At 39.6% G+C, this 16,130-nt stretch overlaps 2 protein-coding genes across 4 annotated transcripts; one reads left to right on the forward strand and one right to left on the reverse strand.

The window, feature by feature from the left end:
• Positions 1–477: 477 nt before the first annotated feature.
• aspdh (aspartate dehydrogenase domain containing) lies at positions 478–5,140 on the forward strand. 3 transcript variants are annotated; one of them, XM_007562851.2, is made up of 8 exons: positions 478–558; positions 673–730; positions 813–957; positions 2,487–2,571; positions 2,889–3,038; positions 3,262–3,485; positions 3,572–3,711; positions 4,617–5,140. In XM_007562851.2, exons 2-8 carry the CDS (start codon positions 676–678, stop codon positions 4,652–4,654), a joined length of 837 nt encoding a protein of 278 aa, XP_007562913.1. In that variant the 5' UTR covers positions 478–558; positions 673–675; the 3' UTR covers positions 4,655–5,140. The 3 variants fall into 3 exon arrangements, with proteins under 3 accessions (XP_007562913.1, XP_007562914.1, XP_016532367.1); XM_007562852.2 differs by having other exon boundaries at positions 530–730; XM_016676881.1 differs by having other exon boundaries at positions 530–730; positions 2,931–3,038.
• gys1 (glycogen synthase 1 (muscle)) lies at positions 4,856–15,422 on the reverse strand. The gene is made up of 16 exons (XM_007562850.2): positions 15,273–15,422; positions 13,454–13,572; positions 13,160–13,341; positions 11,228–11,419; positions 9,668–9,853; positions 9,337–9,481; positions 9,123–9,240; positions 8,563–8,683; positions 8,376–8,482; positions 8,234–8,293; positions 7,743–7,935; positions 6,832–6,958; positions 6,653–6,748; positions 6,401–6,564; positions 6,242–6,322; positions 4,856–6,007 (listed from the first exon to the last, which is right to left on the reverse strand). Exons 2-16 carry the CDS (start codon positions 13,569–13,571, stop codon positions 5,768–5,770), a joined length of 2,130 nt encoding a protein of 709 aa, XP_007562912.2. The 5' UTR covers position 13,572; positions 15,273–15,422; the 3' UTR covers positions 4,856–5,767.
• Positions 15,423–16,130: the final 708 nt, after the last annotated feature.

The raw sequence follows: 16,130 nt of genomic DNA on the forward strand, positions 1-16,130 counted from the left end.
CTTCCGGTCCGATTGCTCTCTGATAATCAATGTTCTCCTCGTTTCAAGTTTTCATGGACAAACAGCTGACCTTTCACCTTTCCGGCGGTAATATTTTGATGACATGAGCAAATAGGGGGCAAAGTCAAACTGCGCGTTATAGCTGAGAATCTATATGTGCAGTATGGTCAAAAAGTTTAATAAAACTGAAGAGAGATCATTGATGTCATTTAGAAATCTGGCTTTTTGCTTCAGAATCCGTTTGCGACAAATGATGCAAAGGGTGACAGAAGTCCATGACCTCTAATGCCCCTCGTATTCTAAGAAATTCAGTAACCTTCTGTCTTCACTGCAGTTTTTATTGTCACTGTAACCTGGATTATGGATCTGAAACTGAAATCCAAGAACGTATAGGAAGAGCACTCTGTCTAATACTGTCCAAGGCAAACAATGATTAACTGCAGCTGCTCAGAGTCAAACTTTGTCCTTAGTTTTCCCATGATTCCTTGTTTTGAGTTGTGGCTGGACATTGCTTTTCAGAGAAGGAGACATAGCTGTGGAGAGGCGTAAAGTAATCAGGTAAAGGAGACCAGAAAACAGCAATGATGTTAGAGCTTCAGGTTAAAACGGATGTGAGCATATATAATTGTTGTTACAGTTTGGATTTTTGTTATTCTTCTGTCATCTGCGCAGATTATGGACACTAATTCTTCCACTCTGAGAGTTGGAGTTGTAGGATATGGACACCTAGGTATGAAGCCCATAGTCACACTCTTTGGAGGACTTACTATTGTTTGTCTGACGGCATGTGGTTGGATGTGTATGTGGTTTAGGGAAGTTCCTGGTGGACAAACTCCTTGAAGCTGGAGCTGGTCTTGGTTTGGTTCTGGGCTTTGTCTGGAACCGGAATCCCAACAAGCTCGTGGGTTCAGTCCCTGCTGAGCTGATACTAGAAGACCTGTCGTCCTTCGCAAAGAGGTTTAAATGCACGCATGCGCACTGTCACCAAGTGAGGAAAAAAAAAACGGTTAGGAAAAAAAGGGAAAAACAGCAGAGGGTTGTTTTACAAAACCAGGATAGCGGACTAAGCCGGGATTTTCCGGATATCCTGGCTAGCCTCGATTCGGTTTTACAAAAGCAGTGGCACACGAGTTACCATGGTGATTTATCCTATGCAGCGCCTGATATAGACCAAGCTAACAACCAGGCTTAGTTAATCCTGGAGCCTTATCTGTTCACACCCGTAAGAAACCAGTATGTTTTGTCAGTGATTCCGTTTTCTTATTTATTTGATTTGGTCTTTTTTATAGACTTGTATTAAAATACCACTAATTCATCTTGACTTAAAAAGTACAATATAAGTCACACAATACTTAAAACATGCACTTATTTACATCGCAACATACCTTGTGCCTCAATCAATGGGGCTGCTAATAATAGGATGCATTGTTAAAACTAATCTTCTGTCTTTTAATTGCCGTTAAGCTATCTTTGCGCTAACAGTTAAACCGGAAGTGGGTCCTTCAAGATAAAAGCATCACAACTCAAACAGGAAGTTCGCCTTAGTCAAAACTAATTAAGCGCGACGTTTTATCCATATACTGAAAATGTTCTTATATTTATATTAATATCAGTATTTAATTGATAAGAATTGTTTACTGTCAGATTCACACATTGCTTCCGCTGACAAGTAAATTCATGAATACTATGATTATTACGTTTTTTTTTTCCGCCAATAAACATGTATATTTCAGGCAAATGAAGCTATTATTTGCTAATATTGCATCAGCGTTTCTGATGTGCTTCAATTCCTCAAAAGTTGCAGTTGCAGCAGTAGAAGACACAGTGAGATATGTGGAAGAAGGTGCTGTAGTTAGATCAGATTATTGTTGGACTATTTGACCTACATGCAAAACAAAACACACAACACCCTTACCACATCAATATCCACCAAGTGAAACATGATGGTGGCAGGATTATGCTGTGGGGATGCAAGTCAGAGTTAATGGGAAGATGGATGGTGCTAAAGACAGGGTAGTCCAGGGAGAAAACTTGATGTAAAGGACTGGTTTAGATGGATTCATATTCCTGTGAACGACTGAGTCAAACTTCAGACCCCATTCTGACTGAGAAACTGTAGCAGTTTCTGAAAATTTATCTCAACAGATTATTGGTTTCATTCAGTTTGATGGAACTTGAAGTATTTTGCTACGAAGAATTACAAAAATATCAAATGTATGAAGTTGTTTGAGACATATGAAAGAAGAACCAATTTACTACCTCAAAGTTTTGTGTGAACACACACACCATACCTTTTAGACTTGTATTTGTGAAATGTTTTAAAACCAATTAATCTATGATATGAAATCCCCCCAAAATGTATTTACGTTTGTGGTTGTAGCGTGTCAAAATGTGAATAAGCTCAAGGTGTACGAATACTTTTACAAAGCACAATCTTGATTATATTAGAAATGTTTGTTACAGTTGTTTTGCTGGTGGTTTTACAGGCGGTGTGATGTGATTGTAGAGGTGTGTCATCCACAGATTGTGAGAGATTTTGGACTCAAATTTCTCTCTGAGGCTCACTTCATGGTGAGATTATTTTCATTAATAAATAAAATACAAACTTAGCTTACATATTACTTGTTGGTGGTGTCTGGAGTTTTGTATTGCTTTTCTAATTAAAAGATTACAAAGAAACAAATCTTGACTACAAGGATGTTTGTTAGCTGCTTATTTATACCTTGCCAACTGCAGTTTTAAAACAATGTTAAGATGGATGATTAGCCAATTGAAAAATATAATAGGGCTCAGTTTTTGTAAGCAAGAGGAAAATGCATAATCTTTCCGCTTGACTATAAACTCTGTATTAATATACAATAAACTTCACAACATGTTAAACCTTTTAGGTGGGCTCTCCGTCTTCCCTTTCTGATCCTGATCTGAACCAGAAACTGCGGCAGGCATCTCTACAACATGGCAGGACGCTTTATGTCCCCAGTGGTGCATTATGGGGAGGCCAGGACATCCAAAGAATGAACGATAGTGGGACATTAAAGGTATGTCTACGCCTGCAATGTTAAGATTTAATAAACTGCCAAAGTAAGCTGCTTATTTTAATGTCTTAACTGTGCTCAGTTCTGTTATGCTTAACAAAACTCAAACCATATGGAGTTAACTGTGTTTTTGTAAGACTTATATAAGAATATTAGCAATATTAGTTTCTGTTTTCCCCCCACCCCAACTAGAAATGTTTCTGAGAAATCTATGGAATCTCTTCAGGCTTTGTTCATAAGAATGTCCAAGCATCCGTCGTGCTTTCGACTGACAGGAGACGTCCTCAGTGACTGGACAGAAGGAGAGGGCAGGCGGGTTTTGTTCAGAGGCTCAGTGGCAGACCTGTGTCCTCTTGCTCCCAACAACGTCAACACCATGGCGGCAGCAGCCGTGGCGGCAGGAAAGCTCGGCTTTACAGGTGTTCAGGGAGAGATCGTGTCAGACACAGCGTGGGTCTTTCTACCTTACAAATCAAAACCAGCACGGCTGATCATTTCTGTCTGAACAATTGGGCTTTATGTCTTGCTCACCTCAGGCTGAAAGACTTTCATGTGGTGGAGGTGGAGGCGACGGGGCCTGATGGGTTCTCAGTGCACACAGTGAGGAGGAATCCAGCCAAACTCGGCGCCGTGACCGGCAGCGCAACATACAACTCCTTCTGGAACAGCTTACTCAGTGAGTCCCATGTGGTTTCACTCAGTTTTATATTTCATGTGATAGACTAACACAAAGTAGCTCATCGTTTCGACATGGAGGGAACATGATGGATGGTTTTCAATGTCTTTACAACTAATGTCTGTTTTTATTAATCAGGTAACTTCTGAGGTCAATTTGTTGCAGTCTATGGTATTTGTAGGCATCAGAATAGAGGCGGGTGGATTCGAATGATAGCCACACTTTTCAGATTTCTAGTTGAGATACTTTTTGAAAATGATGCATCATTTTCCATCAGCCTTACAGTTGTGCTCTAGTTTGTGTTCGATCGCATAAAATTATCAATGCAAGAAAATGCTATAATGTTCCACGTATGTATAAAATGATTAAATGGATTAATAATAATGAATCTATTATTGAAATAATCAACTAATTTAGTAATCGATTAATCATTAACTGGAGTCAACAGACTCAAAAAGAGGTCAAATGCTGAAAATAAACATGTAGGATAAAAACACCAATCTATATATTTTGTCCCAAAATTCCTTAAGTGGCATTTTTTTCTATTCACCTGGTAGAAATTCACTAAAGGAATGTCATTTTATTGCACTTTAGTTTAGTTTCTCATTTTAAAACAAAATGAAATGGTTTATTTGCACCTTTTACTGCATTTCAAATATTGCATACAAAAGACTTAAGTGGTTAAATTAGAAAATCTGTTGAATGTACCAATCTAATTGTCAGAATAATTTATAAATTAATCAATAACAAAAAATAATCGTTAGTTGCAGTCCTAGTTCCAGGGAAATGAGTAGTTTTGCAAGGAACAGTAAAAAATACATGAAACCGCTCCATGTTCTTCAGGCTTCAATTAAGTTTGAAACGTTTCTCTTATAAAAACAAGTCCAACTTTTTGTTCTTCTCAGTTTGCAGAGGTCACGGCGGCAGAGTTTACTTGTGCTGACCCAGGGAGGATTACCTGCAATGTAGGAGGAAGATCCCCGACCAAAGTCCAGATAAATTAAAGAGCTCAGGATGGATACGCTGCATGTATGGTTGGATCTCTACATTAGTGCGTTGCTTGGCTTTGTAAACTTGCCGACCTTTCAACGTGTCTCAATGAACCGAATGCTCGGAATAAAACAAAAGACAGAAATCATGTGTAAAATACTAACATATAGAGCTTTCAATTTTATTTTACTGGAGCAAACAATATAACTCATACTGAGGAGAGTCAGTGACAGGACACATCTGGTAAAACCAACATCCGACATTCATTTTGCTTCCCACACAGAGCACAATTCTTCTTCCCTTCTTTCCTCTTTCGTTGAACAAGATAAGCTACCTCCACACAAGTGCATATGTTGTCAGGTAAATGGATGTGACATGTGGCTGATCAGTATCCCTAATTATTAGAAAACTGATACAATAAGGCAAAAAAAAAAAAAAAGATGGAAAAAACACATGATGCTAAGCTCAAGGAGAGGTTTTGTATTCTTACATCTACTGCTACTTGTTACTGGGCATGTATGCGCTCCATCTTTTTCCAATCTGGGACATTTTGCTGTAAAAAGGCATTTGCAAAAAAGCTGTAAAAAAAGAAGAAGCAAGTTTTGCTTTGAATGAAGAAAAATGACAAGCTTGTAAAAAGATGGAGGCTTATGCCATGCTGTTTCTCCTCATTTTGATCCTAGAATCTAGAATAAAGCCCCTCTGTTACTTTATTAATGCTTTATATCTAAATTATTCACAAAACAGGGTCATTTTAATTCACTGGTTCCTGTTTCTATGTTTTCGGCCTACTACTGGTTGCAGTGCTGGTGTGTTTGAAACGATACCAAAAACTGGCTGACAGTTTTAAGGTTCTGAGGTACGCATTGGTTGGGAAGACACAGACAAGTGATGCGTTTTCTTTTTTCACAGAAAGCCACGACTAAAGTAATCACACACATGAACACAGCTGCACCCATTTATCAAGTTTGTAGTGCAAGGATGACTAATGATTGCAACAGAAACAAAAAAAGTTTCACTAGTGAGGTTCAGCATGGATTATAATGAATACGAGTGTGCGTGCGTCTCAGTTTTTCTCGCTCGCCTCGTCCTCGCCGCTCCCGTTGCCTCCGAGGACGGCTTTGCCTTTAACCGGTATGGTATAGGGCTGGCGGATGTTCACGCGGTCCTTTTCGGCCTCAAGCTCCTCGTCGTAACGCTCGTCCTCGTCATTGTCTTCGGCCTCGCTGTGGTGCGGGGAGGAGTGACGGGACAGAGCCGGAGACGGAGGCACAGAGGCTGGTCGGGGGTAGCGGAAACCTGAAGCCTAAGGAATGAAGCAGGATCACTTTTAAAAACAGGACTAAAATAATCATTTTCAGAACTTTTCCACCTTTAAACATGACACATGTATAACTCATTTGAAAGAGGGTTATAAACTACTTTCTATTTATTTTGGAGTCTTTTTTTTTTTTTTTTACATCATAAAATCCTGGCATTTTAAGAGAGGGCCTTGAAGTGTTTTTAACAATTCTTCAGTCAAAATGTCACATAATCTTACCGAGGAGGGCTCTTGAGGGTCATATACGTAGGTGTCTGGGAAGGCTTTCGCCAAGGCCATATGACGAGCAGCTATATAATACTAAAGCGAAAGAGAAGGGCAAAAATGTCACTTTAAAGTTAGCGGCTGAAAGATTACATTCAGGATTTGTGTCCATACTCTGCCGAGGTATCTCCAGTCCAGGAGGTCACTCAGGCGCTCTGTGCGATTCCTCTGGATGATCCGCTGGCGTCGGCTCTGTTTGCAGAACTGGAAAAGGAAGGAAGTGAGCTGGTTGCACGACTCGTCAACACCCTTGTAGCGCCGGTCAAGGATGTAAATACCTGTTGGGTAATAATGAGAAATGTGATCTTTCTAATCAATGTGTCGATAACTTTTGAGAAACTAAAGAAAGTGAGTAAAGACACACACCATACGCTGTAGGGTCTGCTATGTGTTCCTCCATGAAACACCCGAAGCCTGACAGATTAGTGGATATGGATGGAATACCCATCACTGTGCACTCAGCTGTCAAATGACAGAAGTATTACAAAGTGAGTCAAATATAACACAGTAAACATATCCAAGATATCAGCATCCATGTGTCATACCCGGAGTATAACCCCAAGGCTCATAGTAAGAAGGGAAGACACCAAGGTGGCAGCCTCTGACAAACTCCTCGTAATCCATGGGAAGCAGAGGAGATGTGGACGAAAGGAACTCTGGGTGGAAGATGATCTGAGGAGGGAGGACAAGCTTTTCAGTACCAGAACAAGTGACTGCAGCCTTTCTCACAGCAACCTAAGAAGAAAACTAGTCCTAGTTTACAACGCAAGGCACCTAAAAAGTTACACAGTGAGAGCTTGATCATAATTATCAAGCCCTCACAACAATTTGTGTTGTTTTTCACACGAAATTTCTTGTGTGTAAAAAAACACATAAGAAAAACGCAACCATGCTTTTCTCCACCAAACATGCCCAACTGCTGGGTTTAAAGTCTGCTAGGACTTATAAATGGACCGACTATCACTATTAATACAGACGACTCAACACCTTTTTCACTACAGCCACTTTCACCCCATCACACTCACCAACATGAACATGTCATTGTGAAGAGTATCAGTGAGCTTTACTGTAGTTTTAACTTTGTCCTCTTGGGGGGGACACACTTTAAAAACAATGTCCATGGTTGTCATGGTGATCCTGCCTTTTCTGGGCAGTTGGTGTGTAAGGGAGAAATGGAGCAGCTGCAATGTCTGGTGGCCAATCGTGGCCCGTTTCTGATTTCTCAGATACAACGGTTATTTTCAGAAAAACTATTGTAAAACAACCTGGAACAGTGAACAGAAGCCTAATTTGTCCAAGAACCAAAAGGTAATCTGTGTCTTCATGTGGAGCTCGCTCCCTCCAGGTAATTTATGTTAAGCAGTGCTTTGCCATATAAATGTTTTAATGTATATCCAATAAATGAAGTATAGTGCACAACTGATTCATAGGGCGAGTCTCCCGTTTTGTCTCTTACCTTGACTCGGTCAGCAGAGCTGTTGAAAAGGCCGATGCGGCGGACACAGTTAAGGATGGGGTCGCTGCTGTCCTCCAGCATGTTGTGGGTGCAGACTGGAGGCTGGCACTGCCTCTGAGTTGCAAAGATGGCACGCTTCATGATGGTGAAGTCTTCTTTGTCCAGCATCTTCGACACATCTGGCAGCTGACCACTGAAAAACACGTGGGAACAAAACTGTTTTCAGTTTTGGTCCGATCTGACCGGAGCATGTTCTTCCACGTGTCTGCTGTGAGATCTTAAGGCTTTTGTCTTGACACCAATTTTCTAAGAGCCAGAGATTTGTGATTTGTGGTTGTAATGTTAAAAAAAATGGAATATAATAATTTCTCCAAGATTCTCTGAAGCTGGATCTAATAAAATAGATGAGTTATTTATATACTTTGTGTTTTTTTAATGAAAAGTGCGTTCAGTCGCTGAGCATGGTGGTGCCTTAAACGTGGTGAACTTACACTAGGAGTGATTCATAAAGCTTCTTTCCAAAGCGCTCCTTCACAGTCTGGGCTGTGTCCCTGCGAGGAGAGACAGAAACGGAAATATCTTTAGTCACATAAATGGAAGTAGGAAAGGCAGATATTAAACATTTATAATCACCATAGCTGCTTCCGCACTGCTTGGCCCTTCAGCGTCTCCACGTTGAAGTTGTTGGTCCGAGCTGGCATGATGAAGAAAGCTATAACGGTCACATCGCTGTGGTTAACCTGAGGAAGAGCATGGAGTATGTATGGTTCAGTTCTTCACACCCGAGGTTCATCACGTTCAGCAAAACCACTTCACTTACTCTCAGTAGATAGTTGAGTCTGGCTAAAGCCTCGAGGAAGATGTCGGCTCCTTTGTTGGAGAACTCATACCTTCCTGCTATGAAGAGGAACAGACACTTGTCCAGGTTGAAGTCAAGGTTCCTGATGGTAAACACAAACTGAGAGATTATTTTCCAATTTTTAGCTTTCAAAATCTTTAACTCGGCAGTAACAGACTGAACGAATTCACTGCAAAACGAGTTTTTAGTGCAAATAGCCTAGTCCATTTGAAATAAGACAAAACTAACTTGCAAGTAACTTTTCATCAACCTTATTATTTCACTTATAACAAGACATTCTCCACGTTACAAGTGAAATAATCTGCCATTGGAACTAGTACCATTTCCTCAATATTAAGGAATTAGTTACTTAAAACAAGCTCCGAGATCTTACTAAAAAGTTACTTGCAAATTAGTTTTGTTTTATTTCAAGTGGACTGGGATATTTGCACTAAAAACTAGACCAATACTTGGTTAGATTTGGTGTTTTTGCAGTGTTCAGACTGTCCACTGTCCTGCGGTGTCATGTTGTCAGGACTGACCCATAGAAGTGACCCCTGACAAACTCCTGAATGCGATTCTTGCTCTGAGCATGGAGGTTTTGAAACTCATGCATCGCAGAGAACTTCTTCACATTGAGGCCATTAGGAGTGACGATGTCTGAGGACAAACGTGAAGAACCATAAGCACATTTCATCCATAATCAGTGAGGTGTTAATTTTTCTTTTCCTGACAGCCGAGTCCAACTCGACATACCGGGTTTCCTCTTGAGCAGGAACTCGGCCTCGATGGCTGTAATTTGTGACACAGTGGTGAAGACGTGAGCGCAGTGTGCAGCTGCCCGCTCCAGACAGTAGCGATGGTAAATTTGCCGATCTCCGGCTTCTTTATCTACATTGAACTGATCGGAGCAGAACGGAGGAAGAACATCGTGTAAACCGCTTTTGCAGACTCTTAAAATCAGCATCACAAACAATTGGCCTTTTATTTTCCTGTCTCTTCTATGTTAAAAAAATATATATATATCTATTGTGAGACATTTCTTTCCTTATCAAATGTTGGAATAGAAAAAGTAGCAAAGATGTACCTCTGCCAGGTTGTTGTAGAAGTCCACATTTCCGGCACACAGGTAGCGACCCAGCAGCGTAGCATGGGTGGTGAAAATAGTTGCAACAGGAAGCTGTCTTTGTCTGCACAACACCAGGCCCAGACCTGCCAGCCACTCATGGAACTGGGCTACAATGTGTGGAGGATCCTCAGACTGAGCCGCATACTGCAATATCAGAAAACACAACTTGAATGGCATGCAAGCGTCAGCAGATAGTTTCTGCATATTTGTATGTACATTTTCAGCAGAGGTGGGTAGAGAAGCCAAAAATTAGGAAAAAGTAAAGTCCAAAGTTTGCTCTTCAGTCAGTGAAGTTATTTAAAGTGCACAGAATGGCCAGAAGGTTTACTCAAGTAATGATACTTCATAATATTACTGAAGGAACAGTACAATGTAGTAAAACTGCTCCTAAAAGTACATTTTTATTCAAGTAAATATGTGTAATTACTACACACACACCTCTGGTTTTCAGAGCCCATTACGTTCACACTTCTTTAGATCATTTGTTGTGTTATGAGCTATAGCAGAAGTCAGTTTGTATCACCTTTACTTCCTACTTGTGTTTCCTTTTCAAATCAGATCTTCCCTCAACTATTTGGCTGCAAAACAATCCAAAGCCTTAACCTAATCACCAGTGAGGTTGACAACACATGTTCTTTTCAGAAAACTTTTAATCCCTCTTTCTTTAAACATCTTTACTTCTTTGGTGAAAAGGAGCTTATTCACAAAAATGCTTGAGATATTATTTAGATATCTGCACATTTCTAACTGGGATTTTTAAAAGGAAAGCTAGAATAGCTTTCCACTGATGGAGAGCAAAGGCATCTGCTGACTGCCATGTGGTTTTAGGAGTCAGTACATTTATAGATTTTGTAATTTGAACCACATATTGATGATTGTAAACTAACCACAACTCTTTGAAGTCATTAAAAGCATGGGGTGTTGGTTAACATTTAACAGTTTAACATTCATTACAATGTTAAACACAAACATCTACCAGGCTTTTCCCCTCTTCTTTTTGAAGTGAATATTCAGGTTCAGCTTCCAACAACCATAATAAATGTTACTATGCTGAGTTGTAGGACTACTCTCTGATTTTTTTGCAATGCTATTTCTTCTACATTTAATATGTTCACTAATTTAAATAATCTCAGACTTCCAAGGTTCAAAATAAATCAAAAAGCAACATTTTTATTCTAATTATCTATTAAGAACTTTCTATCAGGTTTTAAGTATGGTTACTTTGAAACTTTTATGCTATTCGTAATTTAAAAAAATATAAACTTGTATGCAGTTTATAAACTACAGATTTTATCTAATAGTTTTGAAGCAATTTCACTTCTCTTCCCAGTTTTCCATTTTATTTTTGCCTCCTTTTTTTTCCCCCACACAAAATCATAAAATCACCATTCATCTTTTTCTTCATGTCTCCTCCTGGTATTTTACCTTTCACCGATTTAAGTAAATACAATAAAAAAGAAAAAAACTGACTTTCTTATCAAACTTTCACAGTACACACACTCAAAACCTGCTGCTGACCTCTCCCAAGAGCCAGGCGGTGAGGAAGCCAAACAGAACAGCATCGTTGGCCTCGCGGTCGAACCAAGGCACGCCGATGGCACAGAGGTCCCACAGCTCGCTCTTCCAGCGGTCCAGAGACCAGGCGGTGAAGCCGACATCAATCAGAACGACGTATGGACTGCCTTCAATAAGCCACCGGCCAAAGTAAATCTGCGAAAATATACAGGTAAAGTTTGAAGGTTAAAAATAATGTGCAGCAACACATTGACTGGTGAAGGAGAGATCCCACAATATCAATTAATCCAGTTTATTTTTGTATTGCACATTTCAGCAGCAAGGCAGCTCAAAGTGCTTTACATCATTAAAACCCTAAAAATACAAAGTTATTAACGACATCAGACAGTCAACAATTGAGAAAACCAGAAAGAAACATTACATTTTGGTGAGTGCCATCATCAAAATCGTCAACACGCATCAAAATGTTGGTTAATGTTTCATTGATTATGGTTCAAAAGCTACTCTGAACAGTTGAGTTTTTAGTCTTAAACTCAGTGTTTCAGTTGTTTTGCAGTTTTCTGGAGGTTTGTTCCAGATTTATGGAGCGTAGAAGCTGCATGCCACTTCTTCATGTTTGGTTCTGGTTCTGGGGATGCAGAGTGGACCAGAAACAGAAAACCTGAGAAGTTTCATACAAACAATAACAGATCTTTAATGTATTTTGGTGCTAAGCCGTTCAGGGATTTATAAGCTAACAACAGTATTTTAAAGTCTATTTTCTGAGGTACAAAGAGCCAGTGGAGGTATTTTAAAACTGGTGTTATGTGCTCCATCTTCCTGGTTTTAGTGATGATGCAAGCAGCAGCGTTCTGGATCAGCTGCAGCTGGAGGTTGATTTTTTTAGGCAGACCTGTGAAGACACTGTTGCAGTAATCAATGCGACTAAAGATGTGCATGGATGAGTTTCTCTAAATCTCGCTGAGACATTATTCCTGGAAATGGTGTTCAGGTGATAGAAGGCCAGTTTTGTAACTGTCTTCATGTATTTTATAACAAAGAATGAGTAAAATTGTCAGTCTCTAGATGTGCAATATATCCTACAAAAAAGGGGGGAGTGAGTAAAAATACATACCTCAATATTCTTATTTTTATTTGTAAAATCTTGTGAGAGCAACATATTTTCTAACTTCACTGATTGACACTATTTTATGTTGCTTCTTCACCTAAATATCTGTTAATATGTGGTATATAGTTTTTGGTAAAGAAATAATATGAAAATGCTCTGCATTAGTGAATACTTTTGTTAGGCATTATATTTTTCTTTCTTTCTTTCTTTCTTTCTTTCTTTCTTTCCAACTGTAAACTGTCTCTGGTTGACTATATTTTAGTTGTTACTGTTTATATTAAATCACAATAAAGAAAAATATGTTGCTTTTAGCTGTACCTTAGCCTATTTGAGTAGTTATTCAGATATGTAAATGACTGAAACAACAATTAATTCATTCATTTTAATCCGTTTTATTATGCTCTGATGCATGAGTCTAGGTGAACATTTTACAGGCTTTGTTGAATCGGCTGCACTCATTCTTTAAAAATAGCCCGACCGCAGCTTCTAGCTTTGACACCTAATACCACAGCGAGCTTTGAGTGACACAGCAGAAAACCTTAAAACTATCCCAATCAGTCTTCTATTTCTGGAAAGCATCTGTGGGAAAGCGAGTGGGACACCGATACAGCTCCTAACCTTTGTAGGGAAATGTCACCAGCTTTCGAGTTGTCGTCAGCAACACTAGACTTTGCAGACAGGGAGTGACCTGAATTAAAGAGGGGGTCTGATCATGTTTCATTGACCACTTTCAAAGAATACAATCAAATTTCTCATTTATAATCACTGCAAGCAAAAATGTTTATCCGTGCGAGGAATGTATGCGTGTGTAGTATGTATGATAGTACCTTACAGCCACTGGCGTTCATTTTATCAATGGTCCGCTTCAGGACAGGATTGGTTGGCTCGATCAGCTCCACTTGGGTGCGCACGTTGCTCTCCACATAGGGACCCACCAGGAAATAGTTCTCCCCCCATTCCTCCGCGGTCATACGGGCTTTGGTCTGTATGACTGTGTAAATCCCTCCAACTTAAAGAAAGCCAGACAAAATTAGTCAAGCAAGAGTCAAAGTTTTCCTACTTAATAAAAAATTAAAGTCTGAATTTTAGATTTTAAGGCAGGAAAACACCTGGAAACTTACCTTTGTTGGCTACCTCCCATGCAATTTCAAAAAGAACAGCATCCTCCAACTCAAACTCCTCGTCCCATTCGTCAAGTCCTGATAGGGACGTGACAGACAGGCTGCGAGCCAGCGGCATGCTGGGTAAATATAGAAACACACTCCTTACTACTATGTATACACAAAACGTGACTGTCAGGCAGTCCCACAGGTGGCATTTTGAAATCATAAGGGGGGAAAAAAACACTTGAGACATGACATGAAATGTTTCAACTCCATTTGTTAGACTTTTATATTTACCATTTCAGCACAAGTTTTAACTTCTACTATAACACATTATGTGAAATGCTGTCAACTTCCTCTTGACCAAGTACAACACTAGCTAACTGTGATGTAAACCCCACCTTTCTCAATCCTTTCACAGAATAAACGTCACATATTTGACTCATTTTTCTGAGTCATAATTTGAAAACACACTTTTTTTTGTTAAGAAGTAACAATTCTAGTATACGTGATACCAGAAGTACCACGTTTACCTATGGTTTCTTTTTTCGACAGAAACTTATGGTAAGGCACTGAGAAGTAGCCAATTATAAAAAAAAAGAACAGGTTTGTTTATCAATATTAATTTACATCTCCTTCCAATAGCATTTAAAATCCACTCAAATTTTAACACCTCTGTCTTTTTTGTACATATAAGGGAAATAAATATTGCATACTATGCATTATTTTGAATAATCTGAACGTTTGATTTGCAATGCTACAATTTTAGCTTTACATTTCACAACTCCAAGCTTCTCTAGAGCAGGGCATGATTCAGACAAGTGGATTCTTCCTGCTTGAGTGAATGAGTAATATTACAACTTATTGTCCTTTACTGTGCAAGACAGGACGAGGTTGCAAAAGAGGCATACGTGATCAAGTACAAACATGATCAAGTGGCTCTTATATTGGCACATCTGATGTTCTCCCTATGAAATGTAATTACATGGAGCTGAGACGCATAGAAAACTACAAACATGGGCCCATGTCCACAGGAACATGCAGCATGGTGGGGGAGGGTTTTTTCCCCCCAACATATGGAGTTGCTCTACCCACAGCGTTTTATGTATAGTCACATTTCCTTTATTTTTGTGCACATACAAATATCATGCAGACTGTGGAAAGGATGTCCTGAACTGTATCTACATAGACACAGACTGACCTTAGGCCTAAACAGAGAAGACCACCAACAAAGCAGCTATAGGGGACCTTTACAATCTGATGTGTAATCTCCTAGATTAACCTATACTATATGTAGAGCAATAATCCTCACTGAATTTGGAGACTTTATGAAAAGAAAATTAGACACAAGTAAAGTAGCAAAGGAATAGGCCAACTTTACTGAAAGTATTTTGATAGTAAACATGACATGCTGAAGCTGAACTTAGAGGCCCGTCAGGTTCCCTATAGGAAGCCACTTCTTACAGATGGTTTCTGATGGACTGAGTCTTATTTGTTCAACAAGTAACCAGTTTATGGAGCATAGCTTTCTGCTTGTATGGCCTCGCCGAGACGTGTGCAACTTCATGGTAAGTGTGGTAATTTTCCAGAAGGCCCGTGTGAACTTAAATTGACTGTTGTGGAAATAACTCCCTAAAATGCGCTTTAAATTCGCGAGCAGAGCTCGCCGTTTGCACAGCATGCCGATGTGCGAATGCTTGAGCTCCTTTAATGAGTTGGTGAACGTGACATGAAGCACCTACAGCAAAGCTCAATGAGAGAGGCCGAGTCCGACAGAGTGTCCTCCCTTATAAGCTCGTCAACAACCGCGGAAGACAAAATACAAAGGTCGACTCACCCTTCGGTTGTGTCCCAACTTCACAAAGACGAACTAAACATTGGCAGCTGTCGCGGTCACTCCGTAAACGAGGAAAACAGTGTTGGCTAGTGAGGGAAAAAGGGGGCGGCGGCTTTGGTTAAATGTCACCGACTCACATTGGTTTGCTGCAAAACGCTGGGAAGATCTAGAGAAGGAGGGCTGAATGCGGAATCCCTGCTGACGCATTATTCATGAGCTTGACGCCTATTGGTTGGGTTTTCGTCACTTTCTCCGCCTCCCCAGATGACGAGAAGATGATTGGATGATTTCTTCATTAGAGGCACGTGATTGGGTGAGAAAAATCAACGGGGTTTAGCTTTTTTATTTATTCAAACGGTTATCGTTCTAAATTTAGGCAGAAATTTAACAGCATAGCTTAGTGCAAATAGTCAAAAATGAACTTTTTGCTTGAATGTAACCATTGTAATAGACTTATGGAAGATATGGATTTTTTAAAATTAAATCATATGTATTAATTTAGTCATGTTGTTTGTTGCCTTGTTTATGTTTGTCTGTTCTACAATGTGCTGAATGTTAACATGGGTAAAAAGGCTCCCTGCTGCATGGCTGGGGGACAGGGTAGGAATAAAACAATACAAATAATTTATCTATCATTATGGCTTGAGCAAGATTTTCATTTATTTATTGCATGTTCTATAAACTCACAAAAAGCAAGCACTTCTTTAAATGTTATACATCATGTATGAATCACAGTTAAGGCTGGCAATATTCTGCAAACATGTGAGCTTTTCAAAATAAAGCAGAGACAACGGAGGCATGTAGTGGAACTACACAGGGTCAATTTTACAAACCTGAACATTGGACATCTTCCATTCT

The sequence above is a fragment of the Poecilia formosa genome, unplaced genomic scaffold (assembly GCF_000485575.1).
Source record: "Poecilia formosa unplaced genomic scaffold, Poecilia_formosa-5.1.2 Scaffold142, whole genome shotgun sequence".
Taxonomy (NCBI): Eukaryota; Metazoa; Chordata; class Actinopteri; order Cyprinodontiformes; family Poeciliidae; genus Poecilia; species Poecilia formosa.

Bases quoted from the DNA above. Each gene is read 5' to 3' on its own strand.
- aspdh (XM_007562851.2), top strand. From the start codon at position 676: ATGGACACTAATTCTTCCACTCTGAGAGTTGGAGTTGTAGGATATGGA. The intron at 731-812 runs GTATGAAGCCCA...TATGTGGTTTAG, and splicing joins TGTAGGATATGGACACCTAG to GGAAGTTCCTGGTGGACAAA. The intron at 958-2,486 runs GTTTAAATGCAC...GTGGTTTTACAG, and splicing joins CTGTCGTCCTTCGCAAAGAG to GCGGTGTGATGTGATTGTAG.
- gys1 (XM_007562850.2), bottom strand. From the start codon at position 13,571: ATGCCGCTGGCTCGCAGCCTGTCTGTCACGTCCCTATCAGGACTTGAC. The intron at 8,684-9,122 runs GTCAGTCCTGAC...GTTTACCATCAG, and splicing joins GTCAGGGGTCACTTCTATGG to GAACCTTGACTTCAACCTGG. The intron at 6,959-7,742 runs GTAAGAGACAAA...CTCCCTCCTCAG, and splicing joins GCTCTGCTGACCGAGTCAAG to ATCATCTTCCACCCAGAGTT.